This window comes from Haliotis asinina, chromosome 2 (assembly GCF_037392515.1).
Source record: "Haliotis asinina isolate JCU_RB_2024 chromosome 2, JCU_Hal_asi_v2, whole genome shotgun sequence".
NCBI lineage: Eukaryota > Metazoa > Mollusca > Gastropoda > Lepetellida > Haliotidae > Haliotis > Haliotis asinina.
Genome location: NC_090281.1, coordinates 34,859,179 through 34,872,325, shown reverse-complemented (window position 1 = coordinate 34,872,325; position 13,147 = coordinate 34,859,179). Strand labels below are relative to the sequence as shown.

The 13,147-nt window shown below is 42.4% G+C and overlaps 1 protein-coding gene across 1 annotated transcript; it reads right to left on the bottom strand.

Annotated features, from left to right (window-relative positions):
- Positions 1–1,769: 1,769 nt before the first annotated feature.
- LOC137272498 (heparanase-like) lies at positions 1,770–12,545 on the bottom strand. Its single transcript, XM_067804884.1, has 10 exons — positions 12,273–12,545; positions 11,146–11,291; positions 10,201–10,374; positions 8,838–9,006; positions 8,011–8,061; positions 5,281–5,481; positions 4,124–4,235; positions 3,226–3,335; positions 2,584–2,730; positions 1,770–2,009 (listed from the first exon to the last, which is right to left on the bottom strand). The coding sequence occupies exons 1-10, from the start codon at positions 12,446–12,448 to the stop codon at positions 1,829–1,831; spliced, it is 1,467 nt and encodes a 488-aa protein (XP_067660985.1). The 5' UTR covers positions 12,449–12,545; the 3' UTR covers positions 1,770–1,828.
- Positions 12,546–13,147: the final 602 nt, after the last annotated feature.

Below are 13,147 nucleotides of genomic sequence, written 5' to 3'. Positions count from 1 at the left end.
TACTGGACAGATATACATTATAAAGAATTGCATAGAATGATATTAGACATCGGTGATACCTTGTCACCCTGAGAGAGGAAAATATTTCTGAAATATTTACATTTACACCTGTAAGAAAAACCACAAAATTCGTCTAATTTTCATGACAAATACACTCTTACAGCAGAGTCTGTTGTGCGATCAGGATAATGTCAGGAATAGCATCATCTCAAACACATGCAAAGTGCAGTCAATTTTTCACCAGAATAAATCAGAAAAAAATACATTCGGATCGGAATCTCTATTATGTGTCAAATTTGGTCATCCACAGGTCCAAAATATCAGGACCTGAATATAAAAATTTTGAAACGATGAATGTTAAGATGAGGTTGCTGATGCAAATAACACCTTTTAATCATAGAGACTTGAGATCTTTAAGGCACGTTCTGCTTGCGATATGTAATCAAGATGACGAGCCATTTGATTAGTACATCATGCCGTACTATCACATTTTATTAGTCATCAGACTGTGTACAGCTGCACCTAAACAACACATCACAGTTGTTTTGTTGGTGCAACAGCTAGCCAGTAGAATGTAGACATCAAAGGCGATGTCTACAAGACACAGGGAGATGACAGTCATCTGGTCAATACATCACCACGTGCTATCACTTTTATTCAGACATCAGACCACTGGTTGCACTATATTAAAATGCATTAACCTTAGAAAACAGTTTTGTTTCTCCCACTTCGAAGTCCCACAAACAAGTACCGGTAAAATGTTTTGAAAATATAATATGTCACCCCACCCTAGCTCTGCAATTATTTTACAGTCTGTTGACAAAGGACTGCTTTACACGTAATGTTTTGGCTGGAAAAAATGCAGCATTTGAAACATACTTGTTTAACCTCCAGGCGTATATGTGCCGCCCATATCCTCACAACACTCAATAAACGTTTCAGAAGTCTGATCTGATACCACTTTCCTTTCCATTAGCCGTACATATACCCATTGGCACAGACAGCTTTTCGCTTGTATCCTTTCCCTGTCAATTTGAAAGGTCCATGTTTGGATAATTGTTGACAAAAAGCGAGGCAAACATGCTGTGTATAGGGGAGAAAATATTGAAATGTTAGACTTGTATTGTGAACATACACTGAATAGGTAAGTGTTGTTTTTCTTCGGTATTAGTATGGATTTGCAATGGTGTCTTGTCAGATACATGTTATTTATATTGTCAATATATAGACTACATGTATACCTGCAGGGCAGCATGTCTTGGAGGATAGGCCTAGAACACCAGTAATTGAGTTTGGTTTTACGACGCTTTTAGCAATATTCCAACAATATCACAGCGGGGGACACCAGAAATTGGATCACGCATTGTGCTCATGTGGAAATCGAACCCGGGTCTTCGGCGTGACGAGCGAACGCTTTATCCACTAGGCAACATCACGGCCCAATTGTGTCCTATTAGAGAGCTGTCATTATGCCCGAGTATCCTTCTCTACAAATATGTTTGATTTGTTTTACGCCGCACTCAGATCTTTTCCAGTCTATACCGGACACGAGATTGACACCACGAGTATCGGCCTTGGCAGTCTGGGTACGATGACGCAAAAAAGGTCACCCGACCTATTGATAAAGTTGATATCTATTATCTTTGACATGTCCATCCCCTCAACTTCACCCTGTTCCTTTTCTTTGAAGTTGAAACTCACTAAAGGTGTACTCGGACGCACTGTTAACGCAAGGCCGGTACATCCCGAGACAAGACGAGATCTACGAATGCTATTTGTTATGTTTAGTTTGGACAACCTTCGACAGTGACAAAATGAAACTGCTGTTTCAGCCAATGATAGGTCCCTGAGTCTGTGCCTTGCAGGCGGCGAGGTCAGCGTTGTGTACCACAATGAAGCCGAAGGAACGAGGAGGGATTGTCACTGATCCGGATGTGACCGTCTTCGGTGGTAGCGGAGGGATGACATTATTTGTATATAGTATTGCTTTACCATTCAGTTCCATGACTCTGAAATATGAACTTACATTCGAGTGAGTGAGTTTTGCTTTTACGCCGCTTTTAGCAATATTCCAGCAATATCACGGCGAGGGACACCAGAAATCGGCTTCACACATTGTTCCCATGTGAGGAATCGACCCGGGTTTTCGGCGTGACTACAGAACGCTTTAACCACTAGGCTACCCAAACGCCCGTACGTACATGTCATGGCGACACCACACTTCTCACCTTTCTCTCCACTGTCACATGGAACTTCGTTGCTTTTTATTTAAAAAGTTTTATTCCAGCTATATGGCAATCATCCTTCAAATAATAGAATCTGGACTAGAACGTCCAATGATCAATGGAATAAACACGGATCTCCGCCAATGAGATACTATGACGTGTCAAACAAGTCAGCCAGCCTGACCACCCTATCCCGGTAGTCGCCTCTTACGACAAGCATGGGTTTCTGAAGATAAGTACCAACACGGATCTTCACGGATGGGTAGAATCATTGCTGTCTGGCAATTGGTCGATTGATTCACATATAATAAGAAACAGCAAACGGTCAGAAATTGCCTTCTGCCATGGCATCACTTACTTTGACCTAAGGTTGCCATGTTGGGGTGTGAGCCAGAAGACATCCAGGTGACCTTGACCCAGCATGTGAGGGAATCTCAGGACAGCAGAGTCGTTGTTAACGTTCATCGCATAAACAGTAACGCTTCCGGGGTTGTAGTGGTACATGCTAGGTGTGGGAAAAACAGGCGAGTAGCAAGCAAATCTTCCCGTGTAGGTTGCAAAGCTTCATACACTGAGAGAAACAAATCAAGGAACCATCGTTCCTTTAATATCTTCCCTTTTTCACCACCATCTTTGAACAGCCCCGTGGGAGAAAATCTGAGCGATAAATAAAGGACCACTGCCATGAAGTTGTGTCCTCTTATTTGTTTCCTTCAGTATATTTACAGAGTGTTGATGCCTTGTCTAACCCTTTCAACAACAATCATATGTGAACTCGGGTTATTTATGACTAATGGTAATACGAGTACGGCCCTGAAAAGTCTTGATGTCAGACAAACTCTATCATCTCCATAAGGTCTTTAAAACGATATGACTTTCCAGATCACAAACCAGACCGAAACAAAAGTACACCCTGAAATACCGAAATTCTAGAAAGTATCCCAGAAACGCTATTCTTCATCGGTTCCGAGGAGCTATGTAGTTATTAAATGCCACTTACTTTTTAATCTTTGTGCAGTGAGCGTACACGCGGACAAACTTAGAAGGAGAGATGACATCGAACACCTTATTTCCAACCAGACGCTTGTAGAGCAGGGTCAGCCAGTAATCCTTAATAAACAGGAATAATGCCTACGGCTTAAAGACGTACAGCTTTGTGGAATAATTTGAAGGGACATTGTCGCTTTGGCGCGTGGTCGAATTGTCGAACTCACAAAAACAAGCAAGAAGTGGCAAAATTAACCAAAAGGTCACAACGCGACATATTTTCACCATGAAAATTGTCGCTATGTCATCATGTCGCCCCTTGGATGAATGCATAAAATATATAATTAAAAGCGCGACAATGAGACAACGCAACTATGCGACAATGGTCAAAGTTTCGTGTAGTCTCACATTGGTTAATTTTGTCACAACACAGCAATGGACCTTCCAGGATTCCATACAGGTGAGACATGAACTCAGCCCTTATGAACCAGATCACAGTGATAACACCGTTTCAAAGGTTCTGTCATTTGTGTAATTCCCATCACGAATGGAGGTGACTCTAGGTGACACTATTTATATAACAATGAGAACAACTGTTCGCGAAAAGATAAGCGTATCCTGTCCCATTAACGTTACATGTCACAAATACATGCAAGTCAGTCGTCAAGTCAAAGACACAGATCTTTCATACCTATCAGTTGGTATGAAACGATCAATAGTTGAACAGCATTTGTCGCCTGAAGAACTTCACCACATAACAACCTTACATCGTGGTACAAGGCTGACATACTAAGTTGACTGGTGACTTGAAACATAAGTTATCGCACCAACGACGGCTCGGAGCACGGTACTTTGGCATGTTTGGTTCAGACTGTAATGCTTTCGACTGTGGCGTTCAAAATCATACTTACGGGATTTGGGTCCATACTGGACTGCAGTACTCCATAGTTGCCGCCATAGAGAGACTGTCTCAAGACGCCTTTGATGCCATACCTGGCACAGACGCCAAGCTTGTCCAACCATCTGCAAAGAACAACAAACTGCGGCATTACCAAACACATGTTGAATTTCATAAATGAATGTCCATCAATACCCACATCTATGTTATTAGAGTGATTCAGTATGTTTTACGACTTAAAATCATTAAACTGTTTTTACACCATTGGAATACAAATATGTCTAAAGAGCAGACTCCTCACTAGAATGTCGGGTCAGGTGACACCTTCGTTTGAATCCGTCTAAATGGCTGACGCATGGTGTCCTGGGACAACCATTCTTTCTAAACCAATAGGGCTTAATTTCTTTCTTTTCCAAAATTTCTTCGGATATTGCGGACTTGACAATACAAAACCTCTATTATGACATAGCAGTATGCTTGAAGATCGATGACGTCATACATTCGGAAACGACAAGACACACTTCTTTAATTGGCATTCTAGACGTTTGGTAGATGAATGCTGAGAACTATTTTGTGGATATTCAACTTCTCAATTTTGCATTAGCGACCTTAGAATCGTCGAAACGTTGCTAATACAAAATAAAGAAGTTGTATATCAATAAAATAGTCATTACCCGACAAGACACATCGTATGACTATAAGAAGGAAACGTCCACACTAAAATTACACTGAAATTCTCTATGTTCAGCGAATGCAAATCGATAGAAAGAAGATAACTCTTAGTCTATTTTTCTTGTTTGTCGTTGACAGTATTGGTCAATTGGTACTTCTTATTATGATCCGACACCTGTGCTTCAAGCAGTTCAAAATTAACATTGAGGTGATCGGTAAGATAAATACATTGTTGACTGGTCTCTTCGGGGATCATGGGTTGATGTGTAAACAAGAACTTGGCGTATATCAGCCCATGACCACAACTACCACCACCACCACCAGCCCAGCCCAGCCCAGCCCAGCCCAGCCCAGGTTATACTAGCCCAACACTCCTGACCACTGAACAACTTTTGGTGTAAATCAGTCACGATGATGTCAATCACTCGATTATTCACAGATCGAATATACGTCGTATGGCATTGAACAACACATGCACAAATAAACAAATATCCTCACAAAAACCCAGCTGCATAAGCATCCGAGAGATGCAGTGCTCCTCCTGACCAAGCGGTCGATGTCTCCCCGAGCCACAGAGGCCTGACAGGCTGGTAGTCGTTGATGAGGTCTACAGCGTGGATCATCCTGGAAGCTAGCTTGTTGAGCCACCATAGGGACAGGAAGTCACTCTCGTGGGCAGTATGGCCGTTGAAATAATAGCTGTTGACAAATAGATACTAACACTGTCCACTGATGATAAATGATGTTTGGATGTTTGAGGGACCGGTCATTCATTCGTTCTCATCGTAACACAGTAATTTACATTTCTGCTAGAACAACTACAAATGTTGATTCCTTTCTCGGATGATGTTTACGACCTCCGATAGATGAACATGCTACAACATTAGCTGTCTCGCTTAGTGGGGAGAACAATGTATAATACTGATGGCATTCTTGAGAGGCTTTTAGAAGTTGGTGAATATATGAGACAAGCATATGGATGGCAACTTTTTTACTCTATAGCACGACGTTTCTGCCCATTCTTCAGGTGGTTGCCATATACCCGTCTTATATTACAAATATGGCATTTCAAATCAAATTCCCACTAGTGCTATATTTTCCGAAACTGCAATTAATTCGGGTATTAAACGAGCAAATGATCGAAGTAACTAAACTAGCGTCCAAAAGAAACGCCATTAAAATAACAATTATTATAGATTGTCAAAATAATTGCTAATCTGCTCAAATGCTGCTGAAAACACATCCCTCGAACACAACCTGTTTATTCCCAGTGAACAAGTGCACGAGATTTTGATGATTGGTGAGTTAAATGAATTCGCAAAGAAAAAATGAAAACTGTGAACAAAGTTACCCATATGACATAAGGGTATAAAACCTGGCTAAATTTGTTCAGTAATAACTTAAAGCACCAAAGTACTCACGTTGAAATACTCGTGACTACTCGAGTACTCGTCTGGTTTTCAAAACTTTGAAAATTAGAAGCTCTGAAATGCGTTTTCCTGGTGTTTTGAACAATACCTAAGCCGTTGTTTCAGGTACGACTGTTTAGCTACTGAGATGTGTTATTTTCAAAACTAATTATCCCATCTGACATCCCAAGGGTTATGCGTACGTTAATTTGAAGCCCACTGAAAAAGATATAGACGACTGATCAGCCCTTGCCTAATCAACACCATGTATTCTCAAACTGGTTAGCCTGATCTACTGGTATGAATTAATGAAAAGTTTGAATACAATTCCAGACAGTAATGTATTGATGGCAAGCAACTTGCTTGAATACAGACCATAATTTTAAAGAACAATCAACCAAACATCCAAAACCAAGTCATCATTGGTTCTGTAGATACTGTTCATCGGTAATCGTGACACAACTACACCTGGAGTGAGAGAGTGGGGGAGATAATTCTCCTTGGACGAGTACTCGAGTGTGATGTTACTACTCCAGTAATTTTCCTACCCGCCTCGTACTCAAGTACTCAGATACCTATTTCAGCCCCACATTTGACACAACTGAAAGCAGCCAACATGCCAAAGAACAGATGGAAAGAGCAAATTGGTGTGCTTCAGATGGGCTCAACACAGGAGCATGTGACCAGGATCATGGGATGCTGCAAGCCCAAGGTCACGACCCCACAGGAAGATATATATTTACGGGTGCTTCCTCTGAGAAACCGCTACCTGACTCTGACGTCCTCGAGAGCATATAGCCTTGGACATGTTGTCAGCAGACAGACCGTAGCAAGACGACTGCGTCAGCATTGTACTCGTGCCTATCGACCCATCAAGGGCATGACGTGAACGTTGCGACACCGACGTGCCAGACTCAGGTAGGCCAGGACCGTAATACAGTGACAGCAGTGAAACTGGCGAAGAGTGTTCTCCAGTGACGAGCTCAGGTTCCAACTCTTCAGTGATGGTAATGGTCTGAGCGAACGGACGGCATCTGGATGCATCCAAGTAGTGGAAACGGTGGAAGCGTTATAGTCTGGGACGGAATTTGTGGGGACCAGAATACAGAATATATCATCAACGGTCATCTCACCGCACGTCGTTACATCGACGACATTTTACGGCCTGTGGGGCTGCCTTACCTGCAACTTCACCCACGGACTCAGTTTCAACAGGACAACGCCACACCTCACACAGCTCGGATCACGAGTAACTTCCTCAACACTAACAACGTCAACCTGCTACACTGGCCAGCGAAATCACATGATCTGTCTCCAATCGAACACCTCTGTGACCAACTGGGACAAACGTCAACAGACGCCAATGACTTTGTACGCTTTGGCGGTTGTCCTGCAAGAGGAAATCCCTAATGATGACGTCAGAAGGCTCATATACTCGTCAGAGCCTGCATCACTGCTAGGGGTGACCACACGCAATATTGAATCATCTGTGTTGTTCAGGACAGTTTAAGGCCTTAAAGACGAATCAACTTTGGCGATCGAATACCGGACGCTGCACCTCAGTGTTTTCCGTGTGCCTTCAGAACACGAACGGTTTCATTGTTCTAACTGAAAAGTTTCAAGATCTGTTGCTGAATGATTGTGTTTTACAGTACAACACTTTTTGTTACCATAATTTGCTTTTGTTGTGTGCTAGTGAAGAAAGCTTTTTGGTGGCCTTTCTTTTGGACGCTAGTTTATAATTATTATTAACGTAATCGAAGCACAGGCAAATCGAAATTTTGATTTTTTTAAAAAAAAATATGGCGTAAAAACCTACTGGTGAATCGTGAGGATATCCACGGCCGATGCTCCACCATGACTGAGGAACCTGTACAAAAGGTCATTGTTATCGAAGGTTATCTGGCAATTATTTCAAATGAAACAAACAAACAGAGCAAACATTTCATTTTGCAAATTCAACGAACCTGCGGGCATGAAATATGAAACACCCAAAGCATCACGCCTTCCCCTGTCAACTATAGCATCACGTCTTTCCCTGTGAATCAAAGTCCCTCATATTCCCTCGTGAACAAAGCACCGCATCTTCCCCTGTGAACCAAAACATCACGTCTTCCCTGTTAACCAAAGCAACAAGTTTCCCCTGTGATTCATAGCTACATACCTTTCCCTTTGATGATAAACTTTAAACCAAATTCAGAGGCACGTGAGGCCACAGAAAGATCAAATGTCAGTTGCAGTGGTTAGCCTAAACACTTGACCAGTTGGTGGAAACGTTCTATGTGTATTGCGGCGCTACTATACCACCATCTACAAAAAGCTGCCCAGTGCAGTATTCCGGTTATGTTAAGGCGTTTCCGCACACTTGCGAGATGTAAGCAGGAGGCTGATATTGGACGTCAACCTTTTCTGGTGGGACCCGTGAGCATTATCAGAAATATACTGAGGGAACAAATAACGGATCACATGAAAGGACAAGTGTTCCTTAAAGTCTGTTTTATCCGAAGATTCTTCACAAACTGCACCGCAAAGCTTGTGAAGAAACCTGGAAAAAAGGTAGAGGAACACTTGTGCTTTCATGTGATCCTCTTTTTGTCCCTGAGTATATGTTGTATTCTAGCACAACCCCTAGTGCATTCTACCTACTCCCTCATCATTGGATCCCTGTATCCGTCTAGGGGAGTCATGTCTGGACCAATAAGGAGGCTGGATTTATAAGGGGATTTGTCCAGAATCTGTCGGAGTTCCGTGAAATCAGCGCCCATCATTGCCCCCGTGACATTTATCCGTCCATTCCGTACATATAGGTCCGGCTCTGTGGAAGGACGGGGGTGAGATGAGAAGGATAGATTTAGGGCTGCAACGATTCAGTTCGATTCATCAAAAATCAAATCTGACACATTCGTTTCGATTTTCGATTACCATTATTACTATTTCGCTTCGATATTTGAATATCTAATAAAATTATTTGCACACAGCGAGAACGAAATTTTAATCAGTTTCGAGAGCTGAACTAAGGAGAAACGTGATTCGTTTGACGCAGGACTATTATCCAATGAGAATTGTTGTTGGAAGACATTGCCAAGTTGACGATGAATTTCGCGCCTTAAAGTCGATTCATTTGAAGTCGGAGATGGTTAAATGGTTCTGATGTTTCTACCTGTATGAAAAATCGAATAAAAAATGATCGAATCGAGGGTCGAATATCGAAAATCGAATCGAGGTCTGGGTCGAATCGTTGCCGCCCTAGATAGATTGTAATAAAAACGTTTGGTACAAAGCTGCGATGTGTGACGGGCATTATGGGAACAATGATTGAGCATTTTATTGGGGATGGGACTGTCAGTAATGATTTTGAGTTGTACGTATTGGAAGCTTCGAAGCTAAGAGCAATGCAAGAGTTTTACGCAGCACTCAGCAATATTCAAGCCATGTGGTGGCGATCTGTAAATAATCAAGTTCGGACCAGACAATCCAGTGATCAATAGCATGAGCACTGACCTACGCAATTTGGAAACGATGTGTCGAACAAGTCAGCAAGCCCGACCACCCGACCCCGTTAGTCGCCTCTTACGACAAGCACGGCTTACCGAAGATCAATTCTAACTCGGATTTTCACAAGACAGCCTACTCGTATGTGTGAAGAACGCTCTCTTCACGCAAGATTATAGGCGTAATTCTTTTCGTGGAATCGAGCATTGTATCTTTTCAGTGCTTTTTTTATATAGTTCAAGTCACCATTTAATACGGTGTGGGTATCTCTCAACGTGACACCTCCAATTACTTTCCGGAAGTCTCTAGAATGTCAGGTCGAGAGGTGAATTTTTGCATCTCGTCAGATTCGATGATCGTCGACGGGAGGTGCTCATAATATCATTCATTTGTATGCCTGGCCTTTTTACAGGAACAAACATGCAGAGTTCGATTTTAAGCAATAGATGATCATGTTAGCATAAAAGCGTTAGGTAAATACCGCAGATACTTCAATAGTTTATATTTAAGTTCCTACCATTTCCAAGCTCCCAGCCGGCGATATCGTAATGCCTCTGCGACGAGTAGTTCATCAACAGTTGGGCATTCGAAGGATCCCACAGATCATTGTTCCGTAGAAGGGCATTGAAGGCAAATATCAATTTCAGTCCTGCATTCTGTATAAATTCGTTGAGCTCTTTCCACCGCGTAGCTATAAACAGTCACAAATGGGTGAGTTGAGATGAGGTGAATTTAGGTTGAACGTCGTATAGTTCGCCCATATGACGACGTGCATGTGTGGCTGCTTGTACTAGCCCCCAATGAAGATGGATTTACTGTTCCAGATCACTGAGATACCATACCGCACTTAAGCCTGAATACTCCACTCAGACACATTGTACTCAGACACTCAGACACTCTCCTTGTGCCCATTAATGTCGAGGGCCAGACAGGGACCAACAAGCACCATGTTTTAACCAGGCAATCCAGTGAGTATCGATCTGTGCAATTGGGGACCGATGACATGCGTTGAAAGAGTCAGCGAACCTTAGCATTCGTTCCCGTTAGTCGCGTTTTACGACAAGCATAGTCACCTTTTATGGCAAGCATGGGTTGCTGAAGGCTTATTCTACCCTGGACCTTCACGGGTCATTTACTACTGAGGCAGACTGAGTGAGTGAGTGTGTTGGGTTTTACCAATATTGCACCGGTATCATGGCATGACACACCATAGATGTTCTGCAATACCGTTTTTGTTTTTAGTTTAATGTCTAACGCCGAGATACATGCACAGATATACCGAATGTGTTGTAAAGCGAACACATTCCTTAAGCTTGGTCTCTGTGAACATAGAGAGGCGGTGTGCAATCAAACTGGACCTTCTGCGTGACGAGCGAAATACCACAGCTGCGGTATTTCCGATTGTGGTTTAAAGAAATAAACATGCACTTGAGTGCAAAGCTGTGTAGTGAAAAAAACTTACGAGTGAGTTTAAATGGTTGCCCCAGAGGAGGCACGTGCGTTACTGGACCGGCATCGGGGTCAAACACAAGACTCTCTCCTAGTGATCCTCCCACTCGAATGTAACAGGGAGCCATGGCCTTCATCAAGTTCAAGGCTTTCGGGGAGCTGGTGAACAAATCAGATATAACAGGGATCCATTTCTTTCATCAGGTTCAAGGCTTTCGGGGAGCTGGTGAACAAATTAGATATAACAGGGATCCATTTCTTTCATCAGGTTCAAGGCTTTCGGGGAGCTGGTGAACAAATTAGATATAACAGGGGTCCATTTCTTTCATCAGGGAGATGATGATCAATTGGCCTTGGTTACATCGCATTGTAATAGTGAAATACAGCTCGGAGTCCTTCATGGGAGAAATATCACGCCTGTCATACATGCCTGTTTACATACTCCAAAAAAGAACTTGATTACAAAGATGTAGGAGGTAACAGTAATAGTTGTATGCTCATGATAAACAAAATACAGAAACTGATGAAGGATGACAGTAGATGACTGACCACCGGGGTAAGATTTTCAGTTGAGCGCATAATACCGCCCCGATTTGAGTGAGTGAGTGAGTGAGTTTAGCAGACAGTGATATTCCGTCTATATGGCGGAGGTCCGTAAATAATCAAGTCTGGACCAGACAATCCAGTGTTTTATGGCAAGAGCATCGATCTGCGCAACTAAATTAGGATACGATGACTTGTATCAATCAAGTCAGCGAACCTGACCACTGGATTCCGTTAGTCGCCTCTTACGACAAGCACGTGTCCACTTCTTTGCAGTTTGAGCCAACGTTGTCGGCGGGCCAAGACGTCGTCACGTTATATTCAAATTCTCGTCAAGATAATGCAGAAATATTGCCCTTTTGACGTAAAAATGTCACACACTCAGTCCTTTCCGATGACCAATGGAAAACGTCTGGGCTCATTACAGGTCCAAGGAGATCAGCTTTGACGATTCGTGAATTGTGAGATCGAGCGTTGTCGTCCTCATAGGCAAACCGTTGGTCGAACGCTGTCATGCAAACAGACAAACCGTCGAAATACATCTCTTGTATGAGGACAAGGGACGTCACAACGTCGTCCTTCGCGATTAACACTTACCTAAAGTTAAACTGTCCCCATCCAACCCGGAGTAAGTATGTGTCCAAAGTAAACCCAACAAACATATCGCCGATTTCTTGTACAACCTTGTCCGTCTTCACCAATATGTTTTCTGTCGATAAAGAACTTGCCAGTGATAGCATCATTAACAGAACTGCAAGCGTTACTCTCTCCATGGTGCCAAGCTGTTAGTACTAGAGCTAACTATGTTCTACAGTTAATAATCTTATCACGGTTTTACGTGTTTTCAAGGAATGTAGCCTCTATATCTGTGTTAGAAGTGCAGGGCTGATAAGCCGACACATATAATTATGTCGGTTATTGTTTACAACTACTTTTAACCATTTCACGTTAGGATACAAATAACCATTATCATTGTGCATGGATAACGAACAACTTAACGCAGGTTAGGTCCTGCCGATGCAGTGCAGTTCTAAAATAAACCTAATTTACGGTCACTTCTCAGGCATCATAGTTTATTCAAACTGGAAATCGGTGTTTGGTTATAACGATATTTAAATACAATAAATAAAAAAACCTAAAAATACGAAGCGCCAACAGTCCAAAATCCGGGCGTATTACACATGCAACAAAAACTAGGTACAGTGCACCCTAGTTATAATGGCATCCGGGATATAATGCTATGCTTTTGTCAAATTGGATCTCCTGTTTCACAATATAATACGCTCGTATAATGTCCCTGGTTATTTTGCCACCTAGGACATAATGCCATGTTTTTGCTCGAAGGTATTTCCTCATTAATAATATCCCAGTTATAATGCCCCCCTTCCCCTTACCTAAATGGGACCGCGTGGTTAGCTTCACTGACTTGGTTGACACAGGTCATCGTATCACAATCGCTAGATCGATGCTCA